This window comes from Ambystoma mexicanum, chromosome 6p, assembly GCF_040938575.1.
Source record: "Ambystoma mexicanum isolate Mex_15411 chromosome 6p, UKY_AmexF1_1, whole genome shotgun sequence".
In the NCBI taxonomy this organism is placed as follows: domain Eukaryota; kingdom Metazoa; phylum Chordata; class Amphibia; order Caudata; family Ambystomatidae; genus Ambystoma; species Ambystoma mexicanum.
This window is the reverse complement of record NC_090935.1, coordinates 68,269,433-68,289,806: the sequence shown is the minus strand read 5'-3', so window position 1 is coordinate 68,289,806 and position 20,374 is coordinate 68,269,433. Positions and strand designations below refer to the sequence as shown.

At 48.4% G+C, this 20,374-nt stretch overlaps 1 protein-coding gene across 6 annotated transcripts in view; it reads left to right on the top strand.

Moving 5' to 3' along the window:
- The window catches only part of LOC138511221 (long-chain-fatty-acid--CoA ligase ACSBG2-like), a 379,274-nt gene that overhangs the window by 159,105 nt on the left and 199,795 nt on the right, over window positions 1-20,374 (top strand). For all 6 annotated transcript variants that reach the window (XM_069626758.1, XM_069626757.1, XM_069626756.1 and 3 more), the window contains one exon: window positions 5,355-5,443. In XM_069626758.1, the coding sequence (XP_069482859.1) occupies window positions 5,355-5,443 (89 nt within the window). The remainder of the gene's footprint in view (window positions 1-5,354; window positions 5,444-20,374) is intronic.

The following is a 20,374-nucleotide window of genomic DNA, read 5'->3' as shown; positions in this document are numbered from 1 at the left end:
TGCAGCCTGCTTCAAACTTTCCAGAGTCCGGTGCGTCGATAAGTAGCAGGGGTCACTACTGGATGGGCGGTATTTCTTTGGAAGCGACTTACTAACTGCCGGTAGACTCTCTGGAGCAGTCAAAGCTGCTGCCACCCTCCTTTGTAAAGCCATGTGAAACAGCAACACCCATAGCTCTCAACCATTTATGTTGCAAAGGCTGGTGAAAACACCCGATTTTATTTTTGGTGGGTGAGAGGCCCATTGAAATGAATGGGCGTGCAGGAGACTTGGCGGGTGAGTCAGCTGTTTACAAGGCGGGTGACACCTGCCAAAAGCGTGTGAGTTGAGAGCTATGAACACCGGGTCAGTGGGCGGACCTTGATTCAGGATGTCCGTCAAATCATCCTGAGCAAAATCAACAGGTGGAGCAGACCACCCCAAGTATTCTGCCACCCTTGACATGAGACCCCGATAGGAGGAATCTGCATGCACCACAGGCTCAGGTCGGCCAAACTCCGCCTCCGGAGAGTTGTCAAAGCCACTAGCATCATGCAATGACTGACGGAGTTCCTCCATCTGACTATGCCCAGACAAAAGGTTGTCAGGGACATCAGGAGGCATAGACAAGGCCATCTCCTCATCTGACAGTTCCTCAACCTCAGAAATATCCTGTAAATGTTGGAAAAACGTCAATCTAGGAGGAGGAACAGAAAAGGGCTCAAAAACAGGCCTCATAGACTTATTGGTAGCCTTCCTCAGAGGTTCCACAGCCCTCAGTGGCACATCCATGAAATCCTCCAAAAACAGCGTTGTGGGCGCAGAAGGAATCGGCGTCGACGTTGACTGCGGCGCCCAAGACTTCTTCGAGTACGGAGTCCAGAGAGTGTCCCTCGACGGACACGGCGCCGATGGCGTCGCCGACTTCTTTGAGACGGGAGCCTTGAGAGAGCTCCTCGACGGACACGGCGCCGATGGCATTGACGCCTTCTTGGAATGCTTCACAGGTTCCGATGGTCTCGATGGCGTCGAGGACTGGGACCTGGATCTGGCACGGCTATGGCAATTTCTCTTGTCTGAGCGGGACCTCGACGGCTCCCGATGATCGCGCCAACTGCCCAAGCCCGAAGGCGTGCGAGTGGTGGACCGAGCCCGTTCCCTGCCGGCTCCTTTCGAAGGCACGGCTGGAACTGTGCCTTGCGACTCGAAAAACGCAATCATCTGCTGGCGGAATGCATCCCATTCAGCTGGTGACGAGGACTTAGTGGGACAAGTCAACCGTCTGGCGGAGTCCTCCTCCGACAAGGACAGGGAAGGCGACCGGTGACGGCGCGTCCTAGAATGCCTCGACGAGGCAGAGGAATGGCAGGAACCACTCCTAGACCAAGACCCCCTGGATTTTCGCCGTCGCGGAGAGTCGCCCTTCGAGTCATCGGTCGAAAGCCCAGCGGACTTCGATTTACGGGGCTTAGACACCCTACCTACCTTCAAATTCCCCTTACGTTGCCGCAAGGCCTTAGACGTCAGGGACTGGAAATCCTCGCAGTCGTCGGTGGCGTGGCTTTCGCCGAGCCACCAGAGGCAGATGTCGTGCGGGTCCTCTCGATCTACCAAAGGAAGAGTAATACCGAAAGAAACCTCTCCTCCATTGCTGCCCTCTAGGATGAAAAGGCAGAGGTTGATGTACTGCAGTGCTCAAAGACTTTGCTGCAGCTTTGGAGGTCTGCAACCTCTCAAGGCTCTCGTCAGCTTTGCTGCCAAACAGATGAACACCATCAAAGGACATGTTCAGAAGATGGGCTTGCATATCAGGAGCAAATGCTGACTTCCGCAACCACGCAAACCTGCGTATCACTGTGCTCGCAGCCATGGACCGGCTAACACAGTCTGCCGTGTCCAAACCCGACTGAAGGGATTTGCACATTTCATCCTTGCCGTCTTGCACGAGGGCTAGAAGACCATCCCTTTGTTCCCCTTCGGGAATATGCTCAGCCGCCAAAGACGCACAGTTCCACAGTGTGTGTGTAAATCTCGCTAAGGCACAAGTGTAGTTGACAGACTTCAATGCCTTACCCCTAGCCGAAAATACCTTCTTCGCCCAACCATCAAAGCGCTTATCGTCCCTATCAGGAGGGTTGGTAGGGTATGTAGCCTGCTTCAAACTCTCCAGAGTCTGGTGCGTCGATAAGTAGCAGGGGTCACTACTGGATGGGCGGTATTTCTTTGGAAGCGACTTACTAACTGCCGGAAGACTCTCCGGAGCAGTCCAAGCCACTGCCACCCTCCTTTGCAAAGCCATGTGAAACAGCAACACCCATAGCTCTCAACCATTTATGTTGCAAAGGCGGGTGAAAACACCCGATTTTATTTTTGGTGGGTGAGAGGCCCATTGAAATGAATGGGCGTGCAGGAGACTTGGCGGGTGAGTCAGCTGTTTACAAGGTGGGTGACACCCGCCAAAAGTGTGTGAGTTGAGAGCTATGAACACCGAGTCAGTGGGCGGACCTTGATCCAGGATGTCCGTCAAATCATCCTGAGCAAAATCAACAGGTGGAGCAGACCACCCCAAGTATTCTGCCACCCTTGACATGAGACCCCGATAGGAGGAATCTGCATGCACCACAGGCTCAGGTCGGCCAAACTCCACCTCCGGAGAGGTGTCAAAGCCACTAGCATTATGCAATGACTGACGGAGTTCCTCCATCTGACTATGCCCAGACAAAAGTTCGTCAGGGACATCAGGAGGCATAGACAAGGCCATCTCCTCATCTGACAGTTCCTCAACCTCAGAAATATCCTGTAAATGTTGGAAAAACTTCAATCTAGGAGGAGGAACAGAAAAGTGCTCAAAAACAGGCCTCATAGACTTATTGGTAGCCTTCCTCAGAGGTTCCACAGACCTCAGTGGCACATCCATGAAATCCTCCAAAAATAGCGTTGTGGGCGCTGCAGGAATCGGCGTCGACGTTGACCGCGGCGCCCAAGACTACTTCGAGTACGGAGCCCTGAGAGTGTCCCTCGACGGACACGGCGCCGATGGCGTCGCCGACTTCTTCGAGACGGGAGCCTTGAGAGAGCCCCTCGACGGACACGGCGCCAATGGCGTTGACACCTTCTTGGAAGTCTTCACAGGTTCCGATGGTCTCGATGGTGTCGAGGACCGGGACCTGGATCTGGCCCAGCTATGGCAATCTCTCTTGTCTGACCGGGACCTTGACGGCTCCTGATGATCGCGCCAACTGCCCGAGTACGAAGGCGTGCGAGTGGTGGACCGAGCCCGTTCCCCGCTGGCTCCTTTCAAAGGCACGGCTGGAACTGTGCCTTGCGACTCGAAAAACGCAATCATCTGCTGGCGGAATGCATCCCATTCAGCTGGTGACGAAGACTTAGTGGGACAAGTCAACCGTCTGGCGGAGTCCTCCGACGACAAGGACAGGGAAGGCGACCGGTGACGGCGCGTCCTAGAATGCCTCGACGAGGCAGAGGAATGGCGGGAACCACTCCTAGACCAAGACCCCCTGGATTTTCGCCGTCGCGGGGATTCGCCCCTCGAGTCCTCGGTCGAAAGCCCAGCGGACTTCGATTTACGGGGCTTAGACACCCTACCTACCTTCAATTTTCCCTTACGTTCCCGCAAGGCCTTAGACGTCAGGGACTGGAAATCCTCGCAGTCGTCGGTGGCGTGGCTTTCGCCGAGCCACCAGAGGCAGATGTCGTGCGGGTCCGTGATGGACATCTTCGAACCGCAGTCCTGTCATTTTTTAAAGCCCGACTTTGGGGTAGTAGAAGAGGATGAAGACATTGTACACGAAGAAAGAATCGAGCGCACCAAGATTCTGAAGCAAACACGTTTGTGGAAAAAACAGAACTGAGGCTACGGGCGCCGTGTGTGCTATATATAACATCCGGTGACGTCGACCCTCGACAGAGGCCCTCGAGGGACAATGGATCAACCCCATCGACGCAGGACGCCCTCTGCCGGAAATTCTCCGAAGCAGCATAGCTGTGGACATTACCTTATTTATTTATTTGCATTTATAAAGCGCACAAGCGGTCCTGGGGCATAGTGGTGCTGTTACCGAGTGCGTAACTTACCTATCATAGATGTGGAATACATCAGAGGACACAATCCCCTTGAAAAAGATACACTCCCATGCAAAAACAGAATGATTAAGGTCAAGAACGGGGAGAGCCAAAGTGGTTCCAAAGATGTCAAGTGCTGAAATAAAGTTAAGGAGGAGGCTAGGATGTGTGGCGAGCTGGATGGGATATGGTGCACCCTGGCAGCAAGGCGGTAAGGCAGCAAGTGGGAGAGGCAACATTGCTTTAGGATCCATGTACTGTGCTAAGCTCACCCGCAGTAACATGATCCCGGAGTTAAAGCACATCACATGCAAAGAACAGAAGAGACGTGCTGTTGATTGCGTGTGTAGTGGGCTAGACCTCACAGAGTAATATAATCTGCATATTCATAGTCATGCAGGTGAGGACACTATTGATACAGAAGATGCCAACTGTTTGACCATCAGCTTGAAATAGGCGAGGGGCCACGAACGCTTAATGTGGACAACAATTTGTGGATGGGAAAGAGAGTGACAATGGCTCAGATTTCTATGATCTATTATGTGTTGAAATTAGGATTTGAGAAATGTTTGTAATTATTTAAGAAACACTGTCTGACAGACACCCCAGTATTCCTGTGATCATTCATGCATTGAGCCAGGACATGAAGCGGTAATAATAGGTCACCAATTGCTGCTACTATGTGCTTCTGTTTGCTCATGTACCAGGCTAGAACGTGTGATATGTAAAGGGTTGGAACAGATCACCGTCTGTCCAAATGATCCAGATTTAAGGTCATTGCACAGGCATTGATAGCAACTGACATGTTAGTGACAGGCTGAAGCCCATGGATGCATTTTGAACCTTCCAATCAGGCAAGTATCTGGCTCAGGCTGGTCAGGACTGGAGGATTGGTGACAGGGTGCAGCTTTGGTAAGGATTCATAAGGATTGAGTTTCCTCTGATTATTTCCAGTGATAATCAAGAGTTAGCAGCAGATCACAGTTTAAGAAAATAATTTTACACTTAAGCCTCACTGTGATCACTTGTATATCAGCTCAGGGTTGGTTACGTCTAAAGACATGGAACAAGGTCACAGAATGAGCCCAGGGTCAGCGGTTATTCAAACGATTGTTACTCAATTGTTCTTGTACTTACTCCAGATTCATAGAGAATTTCTTTGGATGTTGACGCGTCTAGTTCTCAGAGAGTAATATAATCTGCTCTTAAGAATTTGTTTTATCTCTACAATATACGATTGGTAACCGCTGCCCTTAACACCACCTCTTTCTCTTTTGTGTTCACCCTCACAGCTTGGCCTGGAGCGTTTTCACAGTATTGGGATATTGGGCATAAACTCTCCAGAGTGGTTCATTGCCGACATAGGAGCTATCATGGCCGGGTAAGTAGAGGGTTTTCTGTTCTATCCCCAACAATAAGATCCAGTTAACAATGAGCCTTGAGCCAGCTCCGACGTTTGGAACATCTACCTGACATTTGGTGTGAAAAATCCTTGCACAAGTTATGATTATAAATATTTACTTGTGTATACATAGATGTATTTGTTGTATTTACAGAAGATCTATCGCAGACGCTGCATACATATTGAGGAGTCCCCATACAAGTGTGCATGAGTCCGCAATAATTCCTGCAACCAAATCTGGAAGTGCTTTCCACCACTATTGCGTGGTCTTTTCCCCGTGGCTTCATCAGGAGCATCATAAACCAAGGAGGAGTCCAATGGAAAGTTCAAGATGCCATCCACAAAAGGGATACACAGACCAGGACCATTTAGTCCATCCTCAGATGGGCTTGGTTCCACACAGTGAGAGAGAATGGAAGAAATGCATAGGTTGTTCCACGGCCTTATAGTTGGAGAAACATGTCCTTTACTCTCTTAGCTCTAACCACCAGCTGAGAAAGTGTGTCAGCTGACTGTCAGGTCTGTATGGTATAGGTAAAACAGTGCCCACACACTTGATTATATTGCGATGCAATACAAAACCAACAGCATGTCCCCTTCTAACTTCCAGCAGCAACCTAGAGCAACCCCTATACACAGACGTTTGCAAGAAAATATGCAATGACTAGAAGGACACTTCAGCTATGAACGCACGTTCATTCAGCCTTGGGAAGGTGCCTTTCACTGGCAAAGAAGCAGATCCCACTAGACTGTTCTTTTTATTCTCTACTAGTCCATCCTGATTCTCAGATCCAACCTCCTGAATTAAATCTTTTAGAAGATTATTTAACAGAATGTGGTGCTACTTGCTGTCCTCCTTCCATCTTGCCCACTCTATAGTGTTCTGTTAAATCATATCATGCACACACACACACATATTGTTTGTAACTCTAAGCCCTGCAGTGTTTTCAAATGCCAAGGCCCTGCTGCTGTGGCAGTTGTCCATAAAGCCAGCAGCCCAATAGTGCTATCTGTTTTAGCAGTTACAGTCTCATGGACACAGACCAGTAGACATAATATCAGGGGCCTCCTACTATTTATTTGTGACAGTATATTCTTCTACATTAAATGTCCATGCTGAAAGAGAGCCAAATCTAAGGAATAGAATAGAAGGCACATAACAAGTGGAATACTCATTCCGATGATGGAAAGAAATACAAAAAACAATGGAAATGCATTCCCACAGTACCCCATTTTGAACTTTTTGTGCAACTATTATCATTGGCACAAATAACCTTTCTGCCCTGTCACAAAAATGTAGGCTTCATTGTAAGCTGGGGAATGAAGTCTGATATGAATGCCTTAATGCAATAACTAGATATCTATTTTCATCAGGGTTTACAACTGGAGTGTATCATTTTCTTCAATGCTCTCCATATTCTCAATATTTTCAATGCTTTCATTAAGGAAATATATAACATGATTTGTGGGTGCTTTGGGAATTCTGACAGGTTATAAATTGACTGATTGCTAATCAGGTTACGTCTGCAACAGAGAATTATTACACCTGCTTTGGCAGTAAACATAATGTCATCATAGTTCCAAGGGAAAGAAAAGACTTGGTTTTCATGCTTTTATTTGCCACACAAAATACATTGGAAGTGTCCAGAGTGGCAGGTAAGTTGAAAGGTTATTTTCTCTACATCAAATGTAAGTTGTGGTTGCCTACTCGTCAAGAGATGTGATGCACCTGAGAGATGATTACTAACAGATGCAGAAAGGGATGGGTTAGTAGAGTTCACCATTTAAAGGGTGTATCATACCCAAGACATACCAACCTTTACTTTTCTACAGGCCAAAAGACATTGTGGGTTTTAGTGGATGTTTTTCTGGATGAAATGTATATCTTAGGAGTGACTTCCGTTAACCCAAATACAATTGTTGATTGCATTAAACATCTCTATTCTTTGTAATGAGAATCCCTGACTCAGTCCCTCTCAACAAAGTCTACCTCCTACTACAGCCATCTGCTCTGACTCTAATTTCCTGATATATTGTAGCTGGGTTGTTCAAAGGGCCGCAACTACCAATCTGTTCTGAGGCCTATTCAGATGTCAGGCGTTACCTCTCAGGCACTGGGCACAAAGCTGGTGGGTTGTTCAGTAATCTAGACATTCCAGTCCCATGCTCACCCTGCCCAATGACCAGGCAATATCTGACTAGTGGGGTGCCACATTCCTTTTCAACTGCCCATAAGCTTGAAATGAACCTTGCAATTGCTGACAATTTCAGCGACTGTACTTCCAGAACATTCTCTATAGCCACAGTTCAGGAGGGGCCCTGGAATCTTCAGTGAGTTCTCTGGGTCAGACCTGCTGTCAATAGGCCTGTGCCAGAGTCAGTGGTACAAGGCAAAGTGCCCAGGATCAAACTGTTCTAGTAGCTGCAGTCAAGTCTTTGTTTAACGATTTAAAAAGGTGGTTGCAGAAGGTAAAAGACAATGTTAGATGATAGGGGCGGCCAACCCAGTAGGTAAGTAAAGGATTTAAAACACCTTTAGCAGTACTCAACGAAACGGGAGGCCTGGCGGTACAATGTACCTTGAAAGTGGAAGAGGCTCCTGCAGTGGCGGTAGTTCCTTGCAGTTCCTGCAGTTCAGGCGATCCAGCAGAGGAAGAGAGGCTCTCGTCGTGGAGGAAGATTCGAGTTACTGCACTGCCCAGAGATGAAGCCAGCCGCAGTGCTGCCAAAACAAAATAAAAGATATGCTCCTTTAAATCGTGGTCGTGGTGGACGGGTGCCTGGCTATCCGGTCTCCTAGTGCTGGGCACTGGCGATTCGACCAAGGCAGGTCCTGGAAGGCGATTGGTGAACTGGTTTGCTCCACCAGCTCAAGGGAAGAAGACTCTTGCAGGCGAAGATCTTCTCGAGTCGTAGGAGATAAGTGGTGAGGATCTGCAGCAGGGCTTCACCGGTGGTTCAGTTGTTGCAGATGTCTTCAGCTTCTCTCCTCTTCGGGTTTCTTAGTTCCAGTGGCAACGTCTTGTCCTCCAGTCCTCAGAGCCCTGTTTTTATGTAGAAAAAACCCCATTCATACAGCCTAGCTGTCACTCACGCAGTGGGGTGGCTATCCTGGTGGGATAACCCCCCCAGCCTATCAGGGCAGAGTGCGACTTGGGTTGCCTAGGTAACCCTGTCCAGGGTGCCTATTCCCCCACCCACACATCCTGTCTACCCCAGACTCAGTGGCGCTGAGAGGAGGGCTTCTGTGCAGAAGCCCGCCAAAAGGACAAACGAAGGATCCCCGACCCGGGTTAGGATTTCAGAGAAAGACACGAGAAAGAAATAATATCAAAGATCTGGCAATAAAAACCTACCGGAGTAAAGTTAATCATAAAATAAACTGGCGGTTTGTTAGAGGCTGTCAGTAAAAGTGGTAGCCTCGAACAATGGGGAAATCCCATAGGGAAATATTTGCGGTCGAATATTTACGGCAGTAACCACTGCCACCAGCCAGAAACTTTGGAGAGAGAGACTGGACAGTAGCCTCTCGAAAATTAACAGTAGGGAAAAACTATTAACCCTTTCAAGTACTTCTATAGTAAGAATGGTTGTACTGGTTTTGTTCATAATTATTGACTAGTAAAGTCAATGGGGACTTTACATGCCCTGGGAGACAGTAGTCAGTCCCAGGGTATGGAGTCTAAGTTTGGGGGTTACTGTGACACCCCTGTGTTACTGCACTGAGGGTGCTGTCTAACACACAGGTAAAAAGATGATACCTATGAGGGTGAGAAAAACCCCAGAGACCATAAGCACAAAAATAGCCTAAACCACACATCTGCAGTATGTCTAACAGTGGGAAAAAGTCTCACTCTTAGTGTCATGATGCCTACCCCAGGGGATCCATCAACCCCGGAAACAGGCATCAAGTTATCCCAAGCAAGCCCAACAACCCCTGTTAGGGGCTATTTGGGTGCTGTCCTGGCGTCTATGGCGCCAGGCTCATATGGAGAGTCAGTCCTGGCGCCATAGGCGCCAGGCTCATGGATCAAAACTTACCTGATGCAGACCATGCTGCAAACTTACCTGATGCAGACCATGCTGCAAGAGCTCCAAGCCAAAAGAGGCTTGGAAGGGACTACTTTACCTAGGGACTATTTTTTACTCGGGTGGGGTTGGGGAGGAATACTTACCTGGAACTACTTTGGAGGCTATTTAAACCACGCCCGAAGAGCAACACACGCTTCGTGTTATTCTGCATCCTGCAGCGTAACGCTCACCGTGCCTGTAAGTCAACATCCAGTCTTCTGCCACGCCCGCCTCGGGTTTGGAGCTCCTAGAAAAAGGGGAAAAGAAGGAGAAAAGGTTAGAACAAGAACAATACCTTTATTCCTCACCTGAATTCTGGATCCACCGCGCCTTCGAACTGGAAGAAAGAAGTTATTTGATACGCGTCGCCTCGTCTGCTGCAGCGCCGCGCTGAACTCACCGGCCTTCGCAGCATCTCCACGATCCACCTCATTCTTCTTCACGTTCTCGCCGAACTCCGGCACCTAAGGGGGACACAAGAACAGCAAGGTGAGCCAAAGGGAATAAACAGAGGCAATATTAGTTACCCCGCATAGACTTACCTGATTTTACCGCCGGAGGTATTATTCATCTCCATGAGTCGGCGCAGCTTCCATCTCATCTTTGCCGAACTCCAGCACCTAAAGGGACCAAAGGGGCGGCAAGGTGAGCTAAAGGTACAAACAAGGGGAATCCTGCTCACCATAAGAGACTTACCAGATTTTACCGCCGGAGGCATTCCTCCTCGAGACTTCATAATTTCTCTCAGTACCTGTATCAAGGGAGAAAGCAACAAATTACTTACTAGCATCCTTTATCGAACTGTGTTGAATAATACAGACTCTTACCTGAATGTTACCGGCTGCCACGAGGAAATCTTCGCCTGGGTCAAGCTGCATTCTGCAAGATATCGGACAAGAGTGAAAGTCAGACATTTGAACTCTTACGACCTAAATACTTACGGAGCCACGCCGGAAACCTCAGAGTCAAAATTGTTCTGGAACTCCCCAATTCCTTCGGACCAGTGAAGCAATTGGTTATCCACGCGCCCCTGCACCCAATGCAGGATGGAGAGCTCATCTTTCCAAACCATAAGGTGAGACTATGAGAATGGACATCGGAGGTGATCAGTGGGGAGAACAGTGGGGGTGGAGGGCAACACTCAATTCCACGGGTGGTTAATTCCATTTCTCCACTTTCAGAAGAATACTTCTACGGACCAAGCAGACGAAGTTAGGTGGCCGGTCCACTCTGGCATCTCAACACTACACGTCACATTGGTGGAGACCGCAGCTGTCCAGTTCCGATCGATGCCCCTGTGGGAGCAAGGTGAGCGTAACAGAACGCAAAGCCGACCCACAAATTCCCACCCGGGTGTTATGGAGACCTCAGAAACTGACCAACTGGCCCAATTACTAGGGGAACTGAGGGCTAAAGTACATTCCGCCCGCCAAGAAACCAATGCTCTCAGGAGAGAACTGATTGTGTCAAAGGAGCGAACTGATGACCTTGCTAGGCAATTACTGCAAAGCCAGGCTGGACAAACACCCCTACCTGGACTCGGGGGAAACCCAACTCCTGTTTCACCAAGTAACCCTGTGCAAGTAATCCTACCAGGAACTATTCCATTAGCTCCGCCCGAACTCTTTGCCGGGGACCCCAAAAGGTACGCCGTTTTGATGAACCAATGTCGCTTGCACTTTTTATGCAGACCTGGAGCCTTCCCAAACGATCAAGCCAAGGTAGCCTTTGTATTGTGATATCTCAGCGGCAGTAGAGTGGATTGGTCAATTCCATTAGTCAATCAGGATGACCCTATTCTTCGGGATTTTCAGGGCTTTCAAATGAGCATGGAAAGACTATTTGCCTGGCACTCCCAAGGACAGGCTTTGGATAACAAACTTTTGTCTCTACGACAGGGCAACCAGGGCCTTCAATCCTACATCGCAACCTTTAACAGGTTGATAGTGGACACTGGATGGCCTGAGGTAAAACGAATCACGTTATTTCATCGAGGACTTCGAGGAGAACTCAAAGATGTCGTGGCTCAAGTCGTGAACCCACCTCAAGACTGTGCTGAATATATAGACTTAGTGGTCCAGTTGGATCACAGACTTCAGAACATTAAGGCTGATCGAGCCAAGTTTGAGAATCAGGTGTTGGTTAAAACCCACGCTAATCCCAAAGGAGCAGATGCTTCAGAACCCATGCAAATCGGAGGGGTTAAAGGACCCTTGACCCAGAAGGAAAGAGAAAGAAGACGGCAAATGCAATTGTGCCTATATTGCGTAACTTCGGGACATTTTCTACGGGATTGCCCAGTAAAACCCAAGAAGGTGGTAGGAGCTGGTGATAAAAGCCATATGGAGTCAGACTCGGGAAACGACCACGCCCGACAAGCGTAGAGGTCCGCTTGCCGAGCTTGAAGAAGGACACTCAGACCTTGCACTTCATCATACCAATGGTCCTTGTAGATCCAAGGCAGCCATCACGTATGCACGCAGTAAGGGCATACATTGATAGCGGGGCCATAGGAAACTATGTGAATTGGCTTCTAGGATGAATCTACCTCTCTGTAGAAAGACCACTTCAGATGTCATCACCACAGTCAATGGAACCGAAATTGCCTCTGGGCCTGTAACTCATTCCACCGCAGAGATGACATTATTGGGTCAGGATGGGCATCGAGCGACTATTGTGTTTGATTTAATCAAAGCCCCGCAGCTCCAAATAATACTGGGGATACCTTGGTTGGAAACACATAATCCTTGTATTGATTGGCGAGAGAAGAGAATAACCTTCACGGATTGTGCACAAACTTGTTACCCAAAAAAACCTTGAACGGAGGCCTGGCCACAGTCATCACTCCAGCCGTCCAGTTACCTCAAGAATATCAAGAATTCCAGGATGTTTTCCAAAAGGAACAGGCAAACACCTTACCACCTCACAGATCATATGATTGTCAAATCGATCTCATACCCGGTGCACAACCCCCTTGTAGTAGGATCTACGCCCTTACAGAACCTGAAAACCTTCACCTACGACAATACCTGGACCAATACCTTGCTAATGGCTTCATTCACCCATCCAAGTCCCCTGCATCTTCAGCTTTCTTCTTCGTGCCCAAAAAGGAAGGTGACCTCAGAACGTGCATATACTACCGCGCATTGAATCAGATTACGGTTAAGAACCGATACCCATTGCCTCTGATCCCCGAACTACTAGACCAAGTAAAGGACGCTTGCATATACACTAAATTTGATCTCCGGAGGGGCATATCATCTGGTACGTGTAAAAGAGGGCGACAAATGGAAGACTGCTTTTCGCACTAAGTACGGGTTATTTGAATACCAGGTGATGCCCTTCGGGTTGTGCAATGCACCAACAGCCTTCCAATATTTTATGAACAATGTCATTCGTGAACTCATTGACGTCTGTGTTGTCGTATATATAGATGACATTCTAGCGAACTCCTCTTCGGAATCAGACCATGTGAAGCACGTCCGAGCTGTCCTTGAGAAACTGCGCCAACACAAATTATATGCAAAATTAGAAAAATGCGCTTTTCATGCTACGGAAGTTGAATTCCTTGGGTTTATCCTGACTCCCAAAGGAGTCCGAATGGACTCTCGAAAGCTGGATGCAATTCTCAAGTGGCCATCACCTAGTTCAGTTAAAGCAGTACAAAGCATGCTCGGATTTGCTAATTTCTACCGCAGATTCATTCTGGATTTCTCACATGTTGTACACTCCATCACAGCACTCTTGAGAAAAAACAAACACTTAATGGGGACCAAAGAAGCTGAAAATGCCTTCCAAGAGTTGAAGCAAAATTCACGTCTGCACCTGTGTTAAAGCACCCACGCCCTGAACGTCCATACATAGTGGAAACTGATGCATCCAGTTTAGCCATGGGAGCTGTCCTGTCCCAGAAGGATCCTGAAACTGGTCATCTTCACCCAGTAGTGTTTTAGTCCAGAAAGTTCTCGGCACCCGAGTTAAACTATGCAGTTACCGATAAAGAGTTATTAGTCATTAAATCCGCCTTCAAGGCTTGGCGGCACTATCTTCTCGGTGCCAGGCATACCATTACTGTGATCACCAATCACCGGAACTTGCAGTATTTAAAAACAGCCAAGGCCCAATCGTCACACCAACTTCGATGGGCATTGTTCTTTGCCGAGTTGGATTTTGTGATCACCTATCGACCAGGTTGCAAAAATGGTAAAGCAGACGCCTTATCCTGAATAGGAATGGGAGAAGCATGTGTGAACCCAGAACCGGTACCTATAATTTCTGAACAAAGGATTCTTGGCATAACTACTTTACAGACACTAGATGACATTCAGGTAAAGATCCAGCAACTCTTCGATTCAACAGCCCTGCAGGACTGGGTAAAGAAAGGCCCGGACTACTCTGTCACCAACAACCTACCTTATTATCAAGGGCGACTGTTTCTGCCACACAAGGAACTACAAGAATTAGTCATTTCCAATTATCATGACACCCTGATGGAAGGGCACCCAGGTATCGCAAAGACTGAGGCGAAAATCAAGAGACAATTCTGGTGGCCCATCTGGCGAAAGGACATTAAGTAATTTGTAATGTAGCGCCCAAAACAAAAGTCAGAAGAAAAAACCAGCTGGACTTTTACAACCTTTGGACATTCCGCCTACACCATGGCACACCTTATCGTTAGACTTTATTACAGATCTGCCTCTGTGTAATGGATTTAACACCATTCTAGTTATTGTGGATCTTTTTTCCAAGATGGCCCACTTTATTCCTTTAAAGGGATTACCTTCTGCTTCAATCCTGGCCAAGGAGTTCCTCAAAAACATTGTTCGCATACGCGGATTTCCTTCCGTATTGTTCTCTGACCGATGCAGTCAATTCATTTCACAATTTTGGAAGAAATGTTGTCAATTGGCGCAAATCGACGTGAGGTTATCAACCAGTCACCACCCCCAGACCGATGGTCAGACAGAGAGGACCAACCAGACTCTTGAACAATACCTGCGTTGTATGTTACACCAGACTGAGAGTAATTGGAAGGATATTCTTTGGATCGCCGAATATGCATACAATAATTCAGTACATTCTGGAACTGGACAAAGCCCCTTTTATACCATATACGGGCACCATCCTCGAACCTCAGAACTTGACTTACCTCAGCACTTAGAAATGCCCGCAGTAGACCATCTGCACGCTACTATTACACAAGCCTTTAAGGAAGCAACTGCACATTTGAAACAAGCGAAAGAAAAATACAAGAAAGATGCTGATCAGCATAGAAGTGATTCTCCACGATACCAGATTGGGGATCAAGTATGGTTGGCCACAAGACACATACCTCTAAAGGGAACGCGGACCTTTAACCCTAGATATTTGGGACCGTACTCTATTAAGGCCATTATCAACCCAGTGGCCGTCAAGTTGGAATTACCTGTTAATATGCGAATTCACCCCGTCTTTCATGTGTCGCTCCTAAAACCAGTGCAACCTGGGACAAGACTAACCAAGCCACCAGACCCCATCCTCATAGACGGGGAACCCGAATTTGAGGTTAAAAATATCCTGGACTCCAAGATGGTTAAGTCAAGACTTTTTTATTTAATCGACTGGAAAGGTTACGGACCACCAGAAAGGTCATGGGAACCTAGTGACCACGTTCATGCACCTCGATTGGTGAGAAGATTCCACCGAAATTTCCCAGACAAACCAAAAGCACGGGGAAGAACGACTTTAGGAGGGGCCTTGGGGGGGGGGGTGCTGCATGATGCCTACCCCCAGGGATCCAGACCAAGTCCATCAATCAGCAGGCATCAAGTTATCCCAAGCAAGCCCAACAACCCCTGTTAGGGGCTATTTGGCTGCAGTCCAGGCTCATATGGGGAGTCAGTCCTGGCGCCTTAGGCGCCAGGCTCATGGATCAAAACTTAGCTGATGCAGACCATGCTGCAAACTTACCTGATGCAGACCATGCTGCAATAGCTCCAAGCCCATATGAGGCTTGGAAGGGACTACTTTACCTAGGGACTATTTTTTACTCGGGTGGGGTTGGGGAGGAATACTTACCTGGAACTACTTTGGAGGCTATTTAAACCACGCCCGAAGAGCAACACACGCTTCGTGTTATTCTGCATCCTGCAGCGTAACGCTCACCGTGCCTGTAAGTCAACATCCAGTCTTCTGCCACGCCCGCCTTGAGTTTGGAGCTCCACCGCGCCTTCGAACTGGAAGAAAGAAGTTATTTGATACGCGTCACCTCGCCCGCTGCAGCGCTGCGCTGAACTCACCGGCATTCGCAGCATCTCCACGATCCACCTCATTCTTCTTCATGTTCTCGCCGAACTCCGGCACCTAAGGGGGACACAAGAACAGCAAGCTGAGCCAAACGGAATAAACAGAGGCAACATTAGATACCCCCCATAGACTTACCTGATTTTACCGCCGGAGGTATTATTCATCTCCACGAGTCGTCGCAGCTTCCGTCTCATCTTCGCCGAACTCCGGCACCTAAAGGGAACAAAAGGGTGGCAAGGCAAGCTAAAGGAGCTAAAGGGACAAACAAGGGGAATCCTGCTCACCATAAGAGACTCACCAGATTTTACCGCCGGAGGCATTTCCCCTCGAGACTTCATAATTTCTCTCAGCACCTGTATCAAGGGAGAAAGCAACAAATTACTTACTAGCATCCTTTATCGAACAGTGTTGAATAATACAGACTCTTACCTGAATGTTACCGGCTGTCACGAGGAAATCTTCGCCTGGGTCAAGCTGCATTCTGCAAGGAATCGGACAAGAGTGAAAGTCAGACATTTGAACTCTTACAAACTAAATACTTACGGTGCCACGCCGGAAACCTCAGAGTCAAAATTGTTCTGGAACTCCCCAATTCCTTCGGACCAGTGAAGCAACTGATTATCCACGCGCCCCTGCACCCAATGCAGGATGGAGAGCTCATCTTTCCAAACCATAAGGTGAGACTATAAGAAGGGACATCGGAGGTGATGAGTGGGGAGAACAGTGGGGGTGGAGGGCAACACTCAATTCCAAGGGTGGTTAATTCCATTTCTCCACTTACAGAAGAATACTTCTACGGGCCAAGCAGACGAAGTTAGGTGGGCCGGTCCAGTCTGTCATCTCAACACTACACGTCATATTGGTGGAGAACACAGCTGTCCAGTTCCGATTGACGCCCCTCTGGGAGCAAGGTGAGCGTAACACTTAGCAGGAGAAAAAAATAAACCCCTCAAATCCAGCAAAGCTGCTGGGGGACTCTATAGGTAAGGGAAATTAGCCTTAGAAGAGAATTCTCGCTAACACTGTGCCACAGTAATGGGACTAGTTGCCTTCCCTAGGTGACCCTAGTGGTCATCAAGTGATTGGCCCTTGTAGACTCCAACATGCTTTTTTTGGCCATTCTTTTGTGTAGCCCACAGAGGATCATCTTCAGCATTAAGTGCACCATATGTGAATGGTAGGGTATGCCTCCTTGCCCATGCATATACGGCAAGAGCAGGAGGCTACAGCATGTATAATAAAAGTTGAAAGAGCAACTGGCCCTGACTGTCCTTCTGCTACTAGCATACAGACAATTCATAAAAATTGGACATCATGTCAGTGTAATCACTTTTAAAAGTTATCTCCACATTGGACACCTGTGGCCTGCGGGGAGGAGTGATCACTTTCTCCTTTCTTCCCAGCTCACCCTCTCTACCCCACATGCCAAGCCAACTCCAGCACTGCCACCTACCTTCTCGGTTGTCCGACCCATGAAGCATGGGTCAGTTGAGGCTTTCGCCGACACTTTCTCAACCCTCCCTCCCCCTTGGCTCACTCACACCCTGACACAGCCCTTTCCATGTTTCACTCCGCTATATCTGATACTGTTGATGTTCTTGCCCTAATCATGAAGATCCGCTTGAAGCCCAAAGCCAAGTGCAACTATTGGTATGACTCAGACCTCGTCACCCTTAATCGCAAGTGCAGGGTGGCTGAGAGGAAATGGCATGCTTCTGGTACATCCTTTGACAAACTGGCCTGCCACCTGCTCCAAAGGCAACACTGGCTCTCTGTCCGCACCAAGAAGAGAGCCCACATCCATGCCTGCGTCTCCACGGCATCTAACAACTCGGCCAAACTCTTTAAAATCTGCAAGGAGCTGTCCAATCCTGCTGCAGTCTCTACCTCTCCTATGCCCTCCCAGGCCCTCATTTCATCTCTAAAACTCAGGACATCCTGTCCTCCCTCTCTTCCTCTCCTCCTCTGTCTACTCCCTGCTCTTCCTCTGGCCGTTCTTCAGCCACCTCTCCTCCCTGCTTCTCTGCCTTTCCCCTGTTCTCCCCAGACGAGGTTTCTAGACAAGCCTGATCGATGAAAGTCTCATCAAAACAGGTTGACCCCTGTTACTCCAAAACCATCAAGGACCACATTGACACCCTGGCTCCTGCTTTGGCTGACTTCTGCAACCTCTCCTTCGCCACTGGAGTCTTCCCCTCCTACCTGAAGCACTCCCTTGTGCACCCTCTTCTTAAGAAACCCTCTGCCGACCCTTCCTGCCCGGCTAACTGTTGCCCAATCTCCATCACTCCTTTCCTGGATAAACTCCTGGAAAAGTTGGGCATCTCACAACTTAATCTTCACACTGAATCTATTGGTTGTCTCCATGCCCATCAGTCTGGCTACAGAGCCGCCAGACGAATGGAAACTGCTCTCTTGAATATCCAACCTCAATTCCAACACCCCTTGTGTCCACATCTTACTTGATCTCTCTTCTGCCTTTGACACGGTCAACCATACCATCCTGCTCAACCGTCTCCGTGATAACCTCGGTATCACCGATCAGGCCTGGCTTGGCTGACCTCTTTCCTCTCCGATCGACTCACCCAGGTCCAACTTGGGTCCTTCCTCTCCTCTATCTCTACCTGTGGTGTTCCCCAGGGGTCTCACCTCTATCCCTGGCTGTTTAACCAATACCTGGCACTTCTTGCCCACTGCATTGCCGCTTTCTGCCCCAACTTTCAGTGCTATGTGGATGACACTCAACTCATTTTCATGGTCTCCCTTCCGCCACCTCTTCTCCTTCTCTCATCTCTGTCTGTCTGCCATCCAGGAGTGGTGCCGACAATGATCTCTGCCTTAATGCCAGTAAGACCGAGATTCTCCTCATCAGCACACCTGCTCCCTCCTTTCCTGTCACTCTATGACCAGTCTCCCTTGGCCCTCTTCCTGCTCCCACCTGTGAGGCTAAAAACCTTGGGGACATCTTCAACTCCACACTTTCCTTCTCTCCTCACATCTCTGACGTCTCTAAGAAGTCACACTATCAGCTACACCTCCTCAGAGGTTTCTTCCTTTCCTCTCCTTCCCCCAGAAGCTCACTGTAACCAGAGCGCTGGTTCTCTCTAGGCTGGACAACTGCAACAGCCTCTTTCTAAATTTGCCTGCCTCTACTCTCCGCCCCCTGCAACTCATCCGAATCAGGACTGTGAGACTTGTCCTTGGCCTCAAGCCCAGGGATTATATCTCTCCAGGACTGAAATCTCTGCACTGGTACCCAGTGGCGGCGAGGATTAAGTTCAAAACCCTCTGCATTGTCCATGAGGCCTTCTGGGGCCTGGGACTTCAATACTTTCAACTCTCTCTTCCTAAATATCTTCCTTCTTGTGCTCTTTGCTCATCCACCTCCAACTCCCTCAGGGTCAGTCGCTTCTCCAAGCAGCGAGTTGGTGGTAGATCACTTTCTTCTGCTGGGGCCCACCTCTGGAACAGCCTCCCTGCCTCTCTGAAACTTGAGGAGAACCATCTCTGGTTCCAGAAGCACCTCAAGACATTCCTCTTTGTTTCTGCTTTTTCTCCTCCTCTCCCCTGCTGATCTCCTGGCTGAATCTAAAACTGCACTGGTTACCTGGTTACCCTCTGATCTCAGCCCAGATACCCTACCAGCCAGTTGCATACCTGCTCTGCCCCCTGACAATCCTTGCACTCGGGGACTGTTTCTGTACCCCTACATCCCCTTCTCGCACTTGACACCTGATGTCTGCACTTACCCTTGCACTTGCCACTAGCTGGCTGCACTTTTATTTATTGTCTTTATTTATTTTATTGTTACCCTATGTACTGTACTGCCCCCTCCCCTTTCCCCTGCTCATTTTCCCCTTCCCCCCATCCCCTGCACTTGCGCAATCTCAATTTCACCTGGCCTAGTAGGATCGTTGTCTCTGTCTTCCCTCTGTTCCCCCTCCCTAGCCTTGTGCGCCTTGAAACACTTGTGTACAGGCGCGTTATAAATACCATATCATATCATATCAAATCATACATGGAGCAGTAGTATTATAAACCTCATCCATAAAAAGAGTGAGCATTCTGAGCCAAAGAATTATTGCTAAATCACTGTAAATATTTCTTTTTGCTGTTTTCCATTCTCTTTTAGTGGGACCTACATCATATCTTCAGGTAGTTTATGTGATAGTGGAATGAATTTTGGTTTTGGAAATTAGGTCTTTTTTTCCCTCACTGCCTGCTCAACTCATTTATTCTGGAGGCACTGGGCAGTCATTAGCGCTACGGTTGCAGATGGATGTGGGTAAGTCCTTATTTAAGGCCATACTGCATCAGATCAGGATAGTCGTACATGGAAACCTTTTCCCAATTGCTTTTACTTACCTAGTGATGCACAAACAAGATGGTGACAGTGGTACCTTATTTCTAAGCATCCAGGGTGCGCTCCCATGCAGAATTTAATGTTTACCACAGTACACCATTCGTTCAATATGGTGACCAAATGGCTTCCCATGTCATTTAAGCCCTGTCTTTGTGATTTAATGTCCCAGCGGTTGCCTTCCTCCATGATTA